The 15,508-nt window shown below is 47.6% G+C and overlaps 1 protein-coding gene across 1 annotated transcript; it reads left to right on the forward strand.

The window, feature by feature from the left end:
* Positions 1–1,389: 1,389 nt before the first annotated feature.
* Positions 1,390–7,296, forward strand: GINS3 (GINS complex subunit 3). Its single transcript, XM_030457856.1, has 3 exons — positions 1,390–1,705; positions 2,214–2,447; positions 4,885–7,296. The coding sequence occupies exons 1-3, from the start codon at positions 1,532–1,534 to the stop codon at positions 5,113–5,115; spliced, it is 639 nt and encodes a 212-aa protein (XP_030313716.1). The 5' UTR covers positions 1,390–1,531; the 3' UTR covers positions 5,116–7,296.
* The last annotated feature ends 8,212 nt before the right edge of the window (positions 7,297–15,508 follow it).

The following is a 15,508-nucleotide window of genomic DNA, read 5'->3' on the forward strand; positions in this document are numbered from 1 at the left end:
ACATGAGATTTAACCCTTCCTCATGGGATTCCATCCTCCTGGCTTCCCTCTGCTCAGGGGTTTCCAAAGAGAGAATCCTTATCTTGGGTTCCCTCTGCTCAGGGGTTTCCAATCCAAAGAGCTTGCTGGTCATACCTTTCAGGGAGAGTGTTAGCCCAGGCACTTTTTCAAATCAGGGAGAATGTTCCTGTTGCCAGCTCCTCACACTGCTGCCTTTCAGAAGTTGTTCTTCTTTCAAGTTGCCCACATTTTCCACCAAATGTAGCAGGAAGAGTCTTTCTTGCTCCTGAGGCTAGATAAACTGCTGGCCTCTCTATTGCCTCACACCAGAGTGAGCTGAGCTGGGCTGTCCTCTGTGGGTGTGTCTCCCATCTTTATTGGCCCCCTGGTAATAGGGGGCCTGCCCTAACCAGGGCACAGTGGACTCACACCCACTCTTTGGCAACTCAAGGCACCTGGTTTACCTTGTTTCTCTACATAACCCAGCATTGCCAAGGCCACCACTAAACCATATCCATCAGCGCCATGTCTATAGGGGTTTGAAATACCTCCAGGGATGGGGACTCCAACTCTGCTCTGGGCATCCTGTGCCAGGATCTGGCAAACCTTTCAGAGCCAAGTTGGATGGGGCTTGGAGCAATCACGTCTAGTAGGACATGTCTCTGTCCACAGCAGGAGATTAGAATTAGATTTTTAAGATTTCTTCCAACCCAAATGAATCTGTGATATTAGTACTCAATGAATTGCCAAAAAGAAACACAGAAGTAACCACATTAGTGGGATTTACTTGGCTTTTCACTCAGCCAACTGGTAGGTTTAGATTAATGTACCTAGGCTGCTGGAGAATGCCCCCAGCTGCCAGTGCAGCTGAGGGGCCAGCCATGGCAGCAAGCTTCTCACTGCTGCTCCCTGCCCAGGCAGGGCCCACGCTGCTGTCAGGGAGTCCCGCTGCAAACCCAGCCTGGTGCCTGTGATCCATGACCCGCCTCCCAGATACCCCTTCTGCGGAGCTCTGCTGCAAGGCCAAGGCCGGAGGGGTGCCAGCTGGCGAGACTTGCCCAGGGCCCGCTCTCAAAGCAATCCGGGACCTCTGCTCCAGCTGGGCCGTGCTACCGAAGCTGCCGCCGGCACGGGAAGGACAAGGCTGCGTCAGGCCTGGCTCGGCACCTGGGGCCTGGCCTTCCCTCGGAGGCAAGAGCCTGCCCGGGCCTGGGGACACCGGCGGCAAGGCCAGCGTGGCCGCGGCGCTCCCGGGGAGACTCTGGATGGGGAGGGCAGAGGACGCGTTGCCGACGCAGCTCCAAGGAGGAGCTCCTGCTCGCCGCGCCTGGCTCGGTAGCCCCCTCCCGTCCCCCCGAGCGGTTTGCGTTCCCGACAGGGCACGGGGCGGGGCTGCGCCGACGGGGCGGGCGGCCCCACAGCCTATGCGCGGCGTCTGCAGGGGGGCGGTCGATCGGGGAAGCGGGAGGTGTTGCGGAGGTTTCGTGGGCTGTGCGGTGTCGGTGGCGCTTCGGTGCTCGCCCGCCTCGCCATGTCTGAAGCGTATTTCCCTGTCGGCCCCGGGCTGGGGCTGGAGGAGAGCTTCTTGTCGCTGGACGACATTCTGATGTCGCAGGAGAAACTTCCGTGCCGCGCCGAGAGCGCCCTGCCGCGCCTGGCCTTCGCCCTGGGCCAGGGGTCCGGCTGTGGCGACTCCATCCCGGAGGTAACCGGGGGGGGAACTTGGGGGGACTTGGGGGGAGCAGGGTGGGGTGGGGGGCGGCGGCGAACTGCAACCCCCAGCGCGGAACGGGGCGGTGCGCAGGGGTGGCTGAGGCGCTGGGAGCTGGGGACGCGCAGCCTCGCACGGCCCAGGCTCTGCTGACCTTCATTTTTGGAGTCACTGGAAGGCAAGCTGTGCTTCTTAGCTACTTTTTTAAAAGTTATTTTGACAACTGTTATATGTATTTTACACGTTTGGGGTTTTTTTCCTCTGGTGTTTAATATGGCAATTGCTACATTGGACAACATCAGTAAAAAGGTGTCTCTGTTTTATGTTACAATTACAGTAGACTTCTAAAAACAAAATTTACTTTTTTTTTTTTTTTTTTTTTTTTTTTTTTTTTTTTTTTTTTTGTAATACCGGGCATGATTTTAATAAAGCTCACTGTCTGGGGTTGCTTTATATGTAATTTCGTGGCAAGGACAACTTTTGTTTTTTCTCATTCATGCAGGGATCAAAGCTGGAAATACCTCTGTGGCTTGCTAAAGGTCTGCATGACAGCAAGAGAAGAATCATTTCTGTGGAACTGCCAAAGATTTACAAGGAAGCCTGGAGAACAGTGTTCAGCGCTGATGCCAGTGTGGTTGATCTACATAAAATGGGGCCATACTACTATGGATTTGGCTCCCAGCTCCTGAATTTTGACAATCTGGAGAACCCTGAGATAGCTCAGACTATCCTGCAGGCAAGCATCTGAACCAAATCTTGAAATTTGGTTTTATGCTCTTTCATCTTTCTCTTGCTCCCAGCTGCTCAGCTGCCTTTAGGAAAAATACCCTATTTTAATCCTAACTGTAATCCAGATAAATTCTGGATTGAATATGGATTTCTAGATCAAGATGTAGGATTACTCTTTTGGCAGCTGCACAGGTGAAATCCTCAGAGCTCTAGGACTGTAATTTTAGCTTGAAGTTTCTGCATTGTAAATGTAATGTTTCATAAAATTTTATAGAACAGGACTAGGGGAGATGCAGGATTATTTAACCAGGCCTGCAAGGCAGAAACAATTAACCCTCTATTATTTCTATTTTTTTACCCTGTTTTTAAAGCTCTGTAATGATGAGACTTAATGCTGCTTTAGGCAGTCTGTGCTTTGCCATCCTATTCTTAGAAAGTTTCCTGTAATGTATAAAGCTCCTTCACAGCAATACAAGCTCTGTTCTGGTTGTCTTACACAAAGTATACACTGAGAACAAATTATTCTCTTCAGCAGTCCCTCTGCACTTGGTATCTCTTTGTGGGTCATGATCCTAACCTTTGCTTGTCCTTACTGTGCACTGCTGGTATTTTTCCTGTTGATCTTAGTCCACTGTGATGCACAGTGCACTGAACAGCATATGGTCTCCTCCTCAGGTCTTACGCTGAGGAAAACAAAAATATTACTTTGTGAATTCTGGAGGAAAAATTTAATGCTTTTTCCTCATCGTGGTTGGCTTGTTTGCTTTGCAGTCCACGGGGAGATGGTGAAGGTTGTGTACACAGACAGTCATTCCTTCTGTCTTTGTACAGTTCCCTATTTCTGCCCTAATATAAAATCTTACATTAGGCCTAGCTGAATTGCATACTGTTGTTTTCCCACCGTCCTTGTGAAGATTATTAAGAATTAATTTCTACTCCTTAGCATGCTTGCAGTCCCCTCCTTCTCCCACATGTTGTTTGCTGATTTAGTAAGTGTAATTTCTGCTCCTTCAGAAAGCTCATTAATATATCAAACAGTACTCAGTTATGGGTAGACTCCACTCATATTTATAGTTCAATATTAATTGAAAAAATGTGTTATAAATTGATAACTCTTTTTGGCTTTGTCACCAAATTGTTACAGTTCACATCTATAGGTCTTTCCTCCTGACAGCAGCTATGGGTTATTTTCTCTACTGACCACTTATGGGCAATGTAGCTGACTCCTACAAGGGTACCCCATGACAGATACTGTTCTGCTGCTTCTTCCACTGTAGGGCCCTGTCATCCTGCCATATCAGGGGAGCTAGGCTTGGTTCTCAAAATTCGTTCTTGACAAGTCTGTGTTGGCTTTTACTCTTTCTGTTTTCTTGCAGAAGTTTTTGTCTAGTTTATTTGTTCCAGTGTGTTTTCAGGAATTGATACTGATAGGTGCCCTGGCTCTTCCTTCCTGTCCATCTCCCCTTTCTTTTTTTAGAAGATAGATACCATCTTTGCCTGATACTGGACTTCCGTGCTCCTTGAGCTTTTAAAGATAACCACTAAGAGCTCTGAGATGTCTTCAGCCAGCTCCCTTAAATAGTCTGGGATGATTGCTACTGTGCTATTGGCTTTTTTTTTTATTTCTTTCTTTGATTCTTTAAATGAAGGCTGATCCAGCAGGGCTTTGAAGTACTGCTGCTGCTTCTTTGAGCTGTCCACGAAAGCTAGTTCTCTGCATTGAGGGGGTGACCACATCTTTCCTTTTTCTGCTGATGGACATGTTAAAAAAGATACATCATTTATTGACAGAAAAACAAAGCATACAATATACACTTTATTAAAAGCAAAGAGGAGAGCTGTGCTGACTTAAAAAATAAACAACAAAAAAACCTCCTTCCAGGTATTCAGGAACTCTAAATGTGAAGTATAGCCATTTGGTGACAAAGCCAGAAGGAGAATTACTGATTGTATTTATTCTATTAGTAAATATCTAAAATACTACAGTTCTGATGATTCTAAAATCAGCCTCCGAAATAACAAAACTTTCAGAGTTTTAACCCTTCTTTTTTTTATTATTCCAAAAATCAAATATAAGGAGGGAAATAAAAATCTGTGAAAATGTCTTGTTGCTTTGCTTTTTAAAATAGTATTTATTAGTTATGGATTTGGGTTTTTGACTTTTGTCATGGTTAAGTGGTTTTTTTCAGCTTACTGAATACAGTAGTGGTTTGCCTTAACTTTTTAGGTTGTTTCAGTTGCTCTCCCAGCTCAGGCAGGAAGTGGTTTATTTTTGTAGCCAAGATTAATGGTTAATGTTTGCAAAACCTTAACCTGTGAACCTGAGGCTCTGTGAACTAGAGCCTCAACTTTAAGCTTTTCAGTCCTGAAAGCTCAGGCCTCTAGCATTTGAGCTGAAGAAGCCTCTTGTGTTACCTGTCAGTAACTTTGCTTATCTTCTTTAGACATTTATAAGTCGCTTTCGTCGTATCATGGACTCCTCTCAGAATGCCTACAACGAGGACACATCAGTGCTGGTGGCTCGGCTGGATGAACTGGAGAGAAACTTATTTCAAGCTGGCCAGAAAGGGCTGAATGACTTCCAGTACTGGGAAAAGGGTCAGGCTTCACAAATCACAGCTTCCAGTGTGGTCCAGAATTATGGGAAAAGAAAGTTCACAGATATGGATGGTTAAAAGCCTGAAGTACATGCAGCTACAGTGAGGAACACCAGGAGATTGTCAGTCTGTCTGTCATGTATGAGGACGATGAAACAGCTTTGGGGAAGGACAGGCTCCCTGTCCATTAACGGGAGTTCTTCTCTAATAACATCTTTGGATTAGACCAGTCCAAATTTTAAAGGCAGACAGCAAGAGTATAAAAAATAAATCACATCGCATCACTGCATAGCTTTACAGCTGACTCATACCACTTTTGAGGTTTTGCAGTTAAAGTATTTGCTTGGTGGCTGAAAGGGTATGAGAGGATTTTCTAAAAGGGTATTTGATATTGATTATTCTTTATCTTCCAAATTGATTTTTACAATCCTGTATCTGTTTGAAAGAAGGTGTAGTTCTATGTATTTCATCTTGCCTTTCCCATTCCAGCCTCCTGGGAACAGCTACTTCCAGGTTTCCTATTCCTAGAAGAAGCCCAGTGATGTGGAAAAAAATGTGGTACAAACCACTGATTTTCTTCCATTTCTTATATATTGAAGTGGAACAGATATTCTTTGTGAGGCAGGAATGTTTTTCCTTGCTTACACTATGTTAGAGAAAAATACTTTCTCTAACCCAGATGCAAGCAAAGTGGTTGGGCAGCATCACATGCAGCCTCCTCATCTCTCTTCTTTGGCCCTTGTGGACTTGATGTGGCATGGGATGGAGAATGTTCTTTTTTGATGCCAGTGTCCTTTGCCATGGATGCAACTCTCTGGTGGGTGTTAAATTCCTTCACTTTTTTTACAGAGAAGGCATCAAAGAGTTAGTCTGGATTGGATCAGGAGCAGCAGCTTCAAGAGAAACTCTCCCCCATTATCAACTTCTGAACCATCTATATTCCCTATTAAAAAGTCCTCCAGTAACTAAATTTGGTTAGTAGAAAGGACGGACCAAATGAATTTAATTTCCTTCCTGATCTATCTATATGATTCTAGCAAATGTCATTATTGCCAGTAGGAGTGACTGGAGCTGGAACTTGCTAGCCAGTACAGTGGTTGTCCATCCAGTGTGAATGCCATTAAAGCTGGATTACCTGAAATCCCATTGGACTGGAGAGAGAAAACAGTTCTCAGGACAGTTGTCCTTTGGAAGCAGGTGCTTCTAAGCATCTGCAGAGGCAAACCTTGCAGAATAGCTTAGTGTAGCAATAAGAGCACCTTGTATTCTGTGGGAATCACTGGGAGGTGACAGCAAAATCTACATTTTGTAGTTGTTACTGAGCTTGCAGATGCAGCTGGATATTAAATAGTTTAAACTGGAAACCTCAAGTACAAAGGGTGTGTGGTCTCTTCTTGGTCACAGGAATGAAGACTGCCTCTGGAGGTGGTGAGATGGAGCAGCATTTTTGCTTCACAAGCACCTTGGCATCTCTGCCTTGCCTGTGCAGGGGCAGCTGTCCTGCTGCAGGAGGCTGGTTGCAAGCTGTGCCTGACAGAAAGTATTTCAAGTATGTGCAAGATCAAATACTGCTGCAATTCTTGACTTAATGGCTTGTAATAGCCTATGCCAGGCCTTTTGAAGCCCCCTGTGCAGCAGAACCCTCAGACTCTCCAGGCAGTCTGTTCCGGTGTGGAGTATGATCAGCAAAGTTGGAGCTGCGTGGTCTGTCGAGCTGCCCGAGGGTGAATTTTGCATCACGTAAAGTTTTCATTAACTTGTTGTAAAACTCTCACCTCTTGTGTATCTATGTATTTTTTTTCAAGCATGTAGAGGTTTGGTTCCTAGTTAAATGCAAATAACTCTGCAACCAGCACACACTTTCTCCCCCATCTAAATTAGACTTTCCCAAAACATTCATGTTTTCTTCCTTGATCTTTGCTCTAAACAATGTCTTAGTTTGTCCTCTAGCATTGATTTATTTTTGGTTGGCAGAGTGAAGCAGCTGATTGCTTCTGCCAGGCTGGAAGCAATAGTTTGTGTTTACACCCAGTAGCACCCAGATGGAACAACAGCAAGAAATGTTTTGAGCTCATTATTTTTTATGAGAGAATCAGTGACACCTAAATGAGTCAGAAGCACAAACCTTTCTGATCTAGATCAGGGATTTTCTATACTTTTTTTTGGTGACCAGATATTACAAGAGGTTAATTCAAAATTTTAATTGAACCAGTTGCTTAACAGAGGTGAGATGTAATTCAGTAGAGGCACAGTGCTGAATGTGTTCACACAGAGCTGTTTCTGTCCCAGTATGTGCTTTTTCTAAAACATATTGACTGCTAGCACAGCATAAGGCTCTGGAGTTCATGGTTTTATTTAAAGAAACCATGTAGTTAGTGCTGCCTCTTCTTGGTACAAGACAATTCAAAGCTGTTCCTTGCCTCACTTTCCCTTTTTTTAAAAAAAAACAAAAAAAAAAAAAAAAAACAAACAAAAAAAAACCAAACCAAACCAAACCAAAACAAAAAAAAACAAAACAAAACTCACTCTGTATTAGTAGTGTGTTTTGTTGTCCGGATTGTATGCAGTGTCTCTGTTCCAGCAAATGTGCTGGCCACATTTTCCCAGCTCTGCTGCATCTGTCAGAGCTCAGATGCTTATTTAGTAAGTGCTTGTCAGAGGTGGAAGATTCCCCTCTACAGAAAGCATTACAGTTTCTTTGAGCAGTCCTGTTAAACCCTTACTGCCAAGCTTGGACTGCCACATAGCTGGTAACTTTAAAGAGAAAGAAGTGGTTTTCCCAGTCCTTGCCATTCAGCCATTGGACAGAACAGCTGCTTGACCCTTCAGAGCATGGCTGGGTGTGCAGTTCCAAGCCCACATTACTCGTGTTGTCCTGGTCTTACAAGGTGCTTTCACTGGAAATGATGGGAGCCTGAGCACTAAATGCTGAGCAGAATTGTTGATGGGTTTTTGCACAAAAACTGGTGGAAGGATAACAGATTGCTCTGATTCCATCATGTCACACAAGTGAGTAGTGGGGGAAGGCCATGCACACTTATGTCTGATGGTTTTGCATTGCATGACTGGCTTTGGGAGCAGAACTAGTGAGTGTAACATTCTTTTCTATGCTTTGTACTACAAGGCAATGGGATTTGACTCTGGGGCAGGCAGGTGGAGTATTGGGTGTGGAACAACCTGGTGGCCTTCATTCCGCAACTAAACCTGATATATCCACAGGACCCTGGTGATGGTGTGGACCTGTTAATATCATGGGCACATTGCTATGGAGACAACTTGCTGCAGCTGGCCTGGAACCAAGCATACATGTTACTAGAGTATTGAATTTTTATCTAGTTTCTCATATCCTGTAATCCTGTGCCCAGAAATCAGTCCAATCTCTTCACTACTAAGATGTTTCTGCAATGAATCTGGAAGCTTCATATTGCTCTCTCTTTTCAATCTTGTCACCTCAGCCTGTGTTACAGACACACAGTGAGGTTGGAGCTTTGTACTCTGACGGTGTCACTGGGTTTTAGAGACACCTTCTTACTCTTTTTCTTCCAGTCTGCAGTAATGTCTTTTCTACTGACTGAAGGGCATATGTTGGCTTTTCCCAGTAGTTCCTAGGGGATTTTGGAAGGATGACCACAGAAAGAGGTGAACAGTGCAGGCTCTGCAGTCAGCAGCCAGGAAAGGGGACAATGAGCGCCAGACTTTGTTTTTGTGCCAGTTCTACCGTGGATACTTTTAAGTTGTATGTAGCAAGAACTTTATTTGGCGTAAGAGATCAAATAGATGTCTAAGTGACTTTCTGTTTTATCTGCCAGGCAAAAAACATTAATGAGGTTGTCCCTCAGTCTCCTCCAAGCTAAAGAACTCAGGCTCCCTCAGCCTTTCCTCATAAGAGAGAAGTTCCACCCCCTCCATCACCTTGGTGGCTCTGTGCTGGCCTCTCTCCAACAGTTCCCTGTCCTTCTGGAACTGAGGGGTGCAGACCTGGACAAAACATTCCAGATGCAGCCGTACCAGGGCTGAGTAGAGGGGAAGGAGAACCTCTCTCCACCTCCTAGCCACCCCCCTTCTCATGCACCCCAGGATGCCATTAGCCTTCTTGGCCACAAGGGCACATTGCTGGCTCATGGTCATCCTTCTGTGCACCAGGTCCTCAGGTCCCTGTCCTCTGCACTGCTCTCTAATAGGTCAATAAGTTCCCAACCTAGACTGGTTCTTTCCCAGATACAAGACTCTACATTTGCCCTTGTTGTATTTCATTAAATTTCTCCCCACCCAACCCTCCATCCTGTCTCTGACTGTACCTATGTATAGGTTTGGAGTTTTGGGCACAGCTGCTCAGGGGAACATCATGCTGTGGTGATGGAGCATGTGAAGGGTGTGGCTGCCTTGGTTGCCTGTTTCTGAGTAGGGTGACAGCTACAGCACTGCAGTCAACTCTCAGGATGTGGCTTTTCTGAGGAAGCAGCTGGTATACCTGGGGGAAAGTGAGGTTCCTCTGCTTGTCAGTGTTTGGAAGCACAAACTGTGGGGCCTGTCTCCAGCTGGAAGGTGCTGCACAGCAGCACCCTAGGACTAAACCCATTTCATTCTAATATTCTCTCCTAAGTGTCTCTTTAATGCCTCATGTTGTGGTATCAGAGCTGTGCTTTCACCACACTCCAGTCCATTATCAACTGCTCTTGTTCCCATTTCTGGTTCAGGTTCTCACCGACAGCAATGCATTAAAAACATTTTACTTTCAGTTAGATTACAAAATGGAGGGGGGAACCCAGGGATGAAGATTGCTTTAAAATTTGGAAGCTGTCTTCTGTTTATGCTGGGATCCTGTAAGATCAGAGGAAAGTAGCTTCACTGTAAGACACCAGGAAGAATGGGAACTGACGGACCCTACAGTCCTTTTGCTAAATGCTTTTTGTTCCCTCGGATGGCTGAATTGCCCCTTTCACTGCTGGGTGGCAGCTCTGTTGCTTGGGTAAGGGAACAGGAGGCTTGTGGGCTTGGATGGAGAGCCCTGGTCATCATGAACAGAACTGTTGGAGTCACCCTCTATGCTAAGGCTTTTGAACAAGAGTTCCTCCTTGCTTCTGGTGGAGTGAAGTGAAGCAGACCCAAGCCAAGCGAGGTGCAGCCATTGTTCTTCTGGGGAGGGCTGTGCTCCATTGCACTAGCCCTGTAAACCTGAGCTAGCTCCAGTGAAACCAGCAGGGTTACTCAAAATTTTTGCCAAATCAGCAGGGTTTATTGTAGTCATGGTGGATTTACCAAGCCCTGTCTGGAGGCTGAGCTGTGATTTTTCCATTCAGTTTGGGCTCCTGAATGCATAAATGAGGCTCTAGTTGCTGGGCTGTGAATGTCCATTGCTGACTCAGGCAGAATGTGGTGAACAGATCCCTGGATCCCTGTGTGGCTAGGCCTGTTTGTGGCCATGCTGCTCCCCTGATTTAGATTTATAACAGCATCCTCTAGGATGCCCTGGGTATGCAGTGAAATTTATCCCCGAAGCATCTCAGCTGAGCCATCCCACCCCCAGCCAGCTGGCCTGGCTGTGCCCAGCACCCTGGGGCTTCAGCTGAGTCAGCAGAGCAGGATGGCACAAGGAAAGGAAAATCACTGCAAACAGAGACATGTCTCATGGCAGGGACTGCTTTAATCTCCTTAGCAATTGATTCAATTGTGAAATCAGCAGGATGCTAATTAATTGAGAAGTACTCAGTGGCAGACATTGAGATCCCTCCTGGCTTTAAGTGGAACACTTTGGGGTCTGGCAGTTGTAGCTGTCTACTTGCCTCATCCTGGGGCTAAGTCCCTGAATGGCGTAGCTCAGCCACCCCATGCCCATCCCTCCCTGCTGGCTGGAGTTCAGCTGTTGACAGACCAGTGAGGTGATGCTAGGGAGGTTCCCACATTGGCCTCTAACTCATGGCTTGACTAAGGAAGCCAGCAGACAGGGCTGGCTGTGACTCACCAGAGTTCTCATCCTGCCTTTCCCCAACATCTCTGGCCCTTCACCTCCATCCTGAAAACCCACAAGCTGATTATACCCAGAATGCTAATTGTCTGCAACAACTAATTTTGTTGTCTTGCATTTGCTTATTGATGGCATGCGTGTGACTGGTTTCAAAGTCAAAGTAAGTGCCAGGCTGGGCAAGAGCAGCCTCTTTTATCCACCTCAGGATGTGGCTCCAGCAACTCTGCCAGGACCAGCTGTAGCCCAACAGTCACACAGCCAGCAACAAGAATGTTGAAGATTTCTGTGCCACTGGAAGAAGATGTGAAGGCTGGAAGAAGAAAGGGTGTGAATGGGTATTTGGCACCCACTGGTGAAAGCCACTCTTTCCAGGGCTGTTTAACAAAAGGACTGGATTTAAAGCCCCTGAGCTGAGAGGATGCACAGGTCATGACAGCACAAATACCCCTTCTCCAGATAGGCACAGGGGATTTGATGGAGGCTCTAGAGTGGAGCAGCTGCAATGTGAGATTATTAGGGTTCTGGTTAAAAGCTCCAGTCCTCTCCCTGTTGTGGTGATGGGGAATTGTGGAAACTGGTAGAAAAACTAAGTCTTCTCACTTTTCACCTTCTCTTTAAAACATGGTGGCAGCTCACAGCCAGAGAAGCCAGCCCTTGGAAATGCTGGTATTCTCTTCTCCAAGGGAACGGAAGAGTGTTGCCTAGTTGAAAATTAATGCTGCCTTTGAGAACAGCTTCCAAGGAGCAAGAGAGACCCTTCTTCCTTTTCTCTGTTTCGTGCCTACCAACTTGCTAAACACATCTGCACACATGCAGCTGCTCCAAACAGCTTGGCTCAGCTCTGCTGACAGGTATTTATTTAAAGCCTGGCTTGGGTTTAAGATGCAGGTAGGGATGCTCAGGAGACATGAGCAGGAGGCTGGCCTGTGGGCCCAAAGGCCTCAGCAGACCAGCAAGTCACAGAGGGGCTGCAGATGGGATCTGCAGGAAAGGACCTGGGAAAGAGCACCTGCAGAAGAGGTGTCTCCTGGTGCTCACAGAACTACATGTGCTCCAGTCCTGTTCATGCAGCTGTCTGTCTCTCCCAGGGCCTCTATATGCTTTGAGGAACCTCTTGTCCAAAGTAACACTATTTGCTGGTGCTAAAACACCTTAATGCCACATTATTCATCCTTCATTTTGTACATCTGCTCTCAGTGCCCCTCTCTGTCCCTAGTGCAGCACTGGGAGGGGGCACACTGGAGCGGGGATTAAGGTTGCCCCTGCTTTGCCCCAAGGGAGGTAGGTGAACCTCATCGTATTTTGATCAAGGTTCTGGTGCTCCTAGAGGTGGTTTGAGGCTTTGCGATGGAGACTCTCGGATGCGCTGTTCCTCCTGAGTTGCAGTGGGCTCCACAAAGTGCAGAGCAGCAGAGGTATCCTCTCAGTATCTGTGCCTTCAACCTTCTTCCTGCCCCTCCTGGGACAAGCTGTTCCCTGCACAAAGGGGATGGTTGCATCCATATTCCTTGCCAGATGCATCTGATCCCCCATCTCAGGAAAGCCATGTGCACTGTCTCTCAACATGGAGGCAGCAGTGGGAGTAAATGCCAGTTCCTGAGGTGTGCTGCATCTTCTGCAATGTTCTGGGGCAGCAATGGCAGGTGCTGGAATGATGCATGGTCCCATCAGCCCATCTGGGCTGAGGCAGAAGAAAGACCTGCCTCTCCACCTTCTGCTTGCTGAGGAGGGTGTGTATCTCCCTCTGGTCCTCCAGACCACCAAGTGCAATGCCTAACCTGAGATTAGGGTTAAGTGGCTTCATTGCAAGAAGGGAGTTTGAGGCAGCTCAGTGCAGCACACATGCTGTGGGCACACTGAGCTCCAGGGCCAAATACCTTCCTCTGTAAACCAAATTTGCTCTTCTATGCTTGGCTGACCAATGCATATGATGGACACAGACCTTCAACTCCTCACAAAGGTGACCATGCAGAGGCAGCTTTGGAAACAGCAGACACAAAGTCCCAGGAGCTGCCTTGTTTCTGGCCCAAGAGTGCAGCTGAACCATGAGAATATTTTTTTTCTTGGCAGGTTGCTGGGCTTTTTTTTTTCTGTCTTTTGGACGAAATCCTATGTTTTCCTTGAGACAGAGGGGCTGCAAGTGCAGAGAGGAATAGGGCCCAGAGGAGCAGCCATCCTGCAGATCTTGTGGGCAGCTTGAGTAGCCAAAGGGGTTACTCTGGGTCTGAATGAACAGATAAACTTAGTGGGGTCCAGCCCTATTAGAGGGATGTAGAGCATCTCATTAGGGCAGAGCCAACAGCCACGATGGAAAATTACTGGTAGCCCTGCACTGAGAGTTCAGGAGGTGGCTGGGTAGGGGGGATGGCAGCTCGCCAGCCTCAGCACATGCTTTGTGTGGCAGAGGGGGAGCTGGCAGGGCCCAGCACAACTCTGTCCTGCTCTTGGCCCCTAAGAGACACTGCTCCCGGTGTGGGACTGTGTGTGGGGAGAGGATGCCAAGCTTACTGCAGGGTGCCTATTCCCCAGCAGTGTCAGCAAAATGTGCTATGTGAGGCTGGTGAGTGGAAGGCTGGTTCCTGCCTGCACCCCCAGCATTGTGCTCATGCATCACAGCTGAGTGGAGCCCAGCAGTTCTGGGGGGACTGACCCATCCTGGAATCAATCTAGGGGTTCTGGGAAGGTGCACAGTTGAGAAGGGGGCTGGAAAATGATGCTGGCCAGAGCAGGCCTTAGGAAACACATCAGACAGACAAGGTGGAAGGGTCCAGCTCCCAGCCAGGGGCTTAAAATATCATCTGCTGGCTTGGCTCCCTCAGCTCCCCATGGGGCAGGATGGAGGGTGGCTCCAAGGGGGGAGTGGCACAAGGGGGTGCATGGCCCTGGGACTGCATACCAGGTGTGGCAGCAGGGCAGAGGCTAGGGTCTGGCCAGTGGCACTGTACTTTGGGCAGCCTTTGCACCACATATCACGTGGCTCATGCTGCAGTACCCAACTTCTGGCTTCTGACTTGCTGGGGCTGATGCCTGGCATGCTGTGCCACAGATCATGTGGCTTCCAGGTGGCTCAGGCTTTGCAGAAGCCTGCCCAGGAGTCCACATGCTGGTGGGGAGGCTAACGGCTGGCAGCCAGCAGATTAGGGGACACCAGCCCTTAGTGATATACAGGGGCAGCACACTGTGGGATGTATTTGGAGCTCAGTTTCTGCCCTCAGATCAACTTTGGCAGATGGAGGTTCAGGCTGTTTGCTTGATGGCCAGGCTGAATCTGTGGCCCGCAGCACCCAACCACTCTGAAATGGCAGCACAAAGGTGGGATTCTTGTCCCATGCCCAGGAGACCATAGCAAAGCCCTGTTGGGAGAGACCAAGAGGTTAGGCTGTGGCAGCACTTGGTGGATACCCCTCTCTGGGCAGACCCTGGATGCTGGAGAACATCACTCAGGCTTGAAATATCCCCAACACAATCACCTGTCTTTGGTGCAAGGGATGGGATGACCCTCAGCAGCTGCAGCCCAGCTTCAACATTGTACTAGACATCTCTGGGCAGAGTGAAGCACTGGGGCCACATGAGCATAGGGGTGTGTGACTAAATGCTGGGAGGTGACAAAAGTCTTCAAGCAGGATCCCCAAACTGCCAGTGAGGTCCTGGAGAGTCTCTAGCCAGGGCTGTGACCTCCCTGAGGCTATCTCTGAAGCCAGACCTCTCATCAATTGTGCTTAGTGTTATGTGACTGAGATAAAAGCACAGGGAAAGCCACATAGAGAATGCCACATTGACTTGTATTAAAAGTGCAGTGAAAAATAATGTGGAAATAAACCTTGTGTTTCCCTTTAATGATACAATTCAGAATGAATACAGCTCCATGGACAGGTGATTTATGAACTCCCCCATGGGATGACATCCCAATCCCTCCAGCTTAGAACACGGAGACCTTGTGCTCTTCCCAAGCCTAATTAATTGTGCCATTGTTTCTGCCCCTTGGCCCTCCTCCTTTGGCAAGGTAGCCATCTAACAGCTGTTATTTGATAAAGATGGACTTCATGCAGAGAACATAACTCCCCAGAGTGAAAAATCATTTATTCCCATAGAAACCACTGGCAACTGGAGAAGAAAGAGGATGTTAAATTTGCACAGTGTCAGGAGGAGAGACTGAATCCAACTCTATTTCATCCCTGACCAGTTCAGAGGAAACCTCTTTGCTCCTGGAACCAAAGAAGAGGGTGGAAGGCAGTGCTGAGGCAGGGAACGTCTGACACTATTAAAGTGCTGAGTGCTGGACTACATCCCTGTTGAGGGATTAAAGGGTCCATGTGCTCCCTGAAATCCTAGGTGGTTTCTCCCTTTGAGGTGTGAAGGCAAATACAGAGCTCCTGGTGACTCATCCAGAGAGGCTGAAATCATCTGAAAACTGGTTGCCATCCAAAAAGCTGGGGACAAGCCATTAAAACAGATGTGCCAGGGATGGAGATGAATGTCTGTCTCAGCAGACATTCCTGCAGCCCC

Source organism: Calypte anna, chromosome 11 (genome assembly GCF_003957555.1).
Source record: "Calypte anna isolate BGI_N300 chromosome 11, bCalAnn1_v1.p, whole genome shotgun sequence".
Lineage (NCBI taxonomy): Eukaryota > Metazoa > Chordata > Aves > Apodiformes > Trochilidae > Calypte > Calypte anna.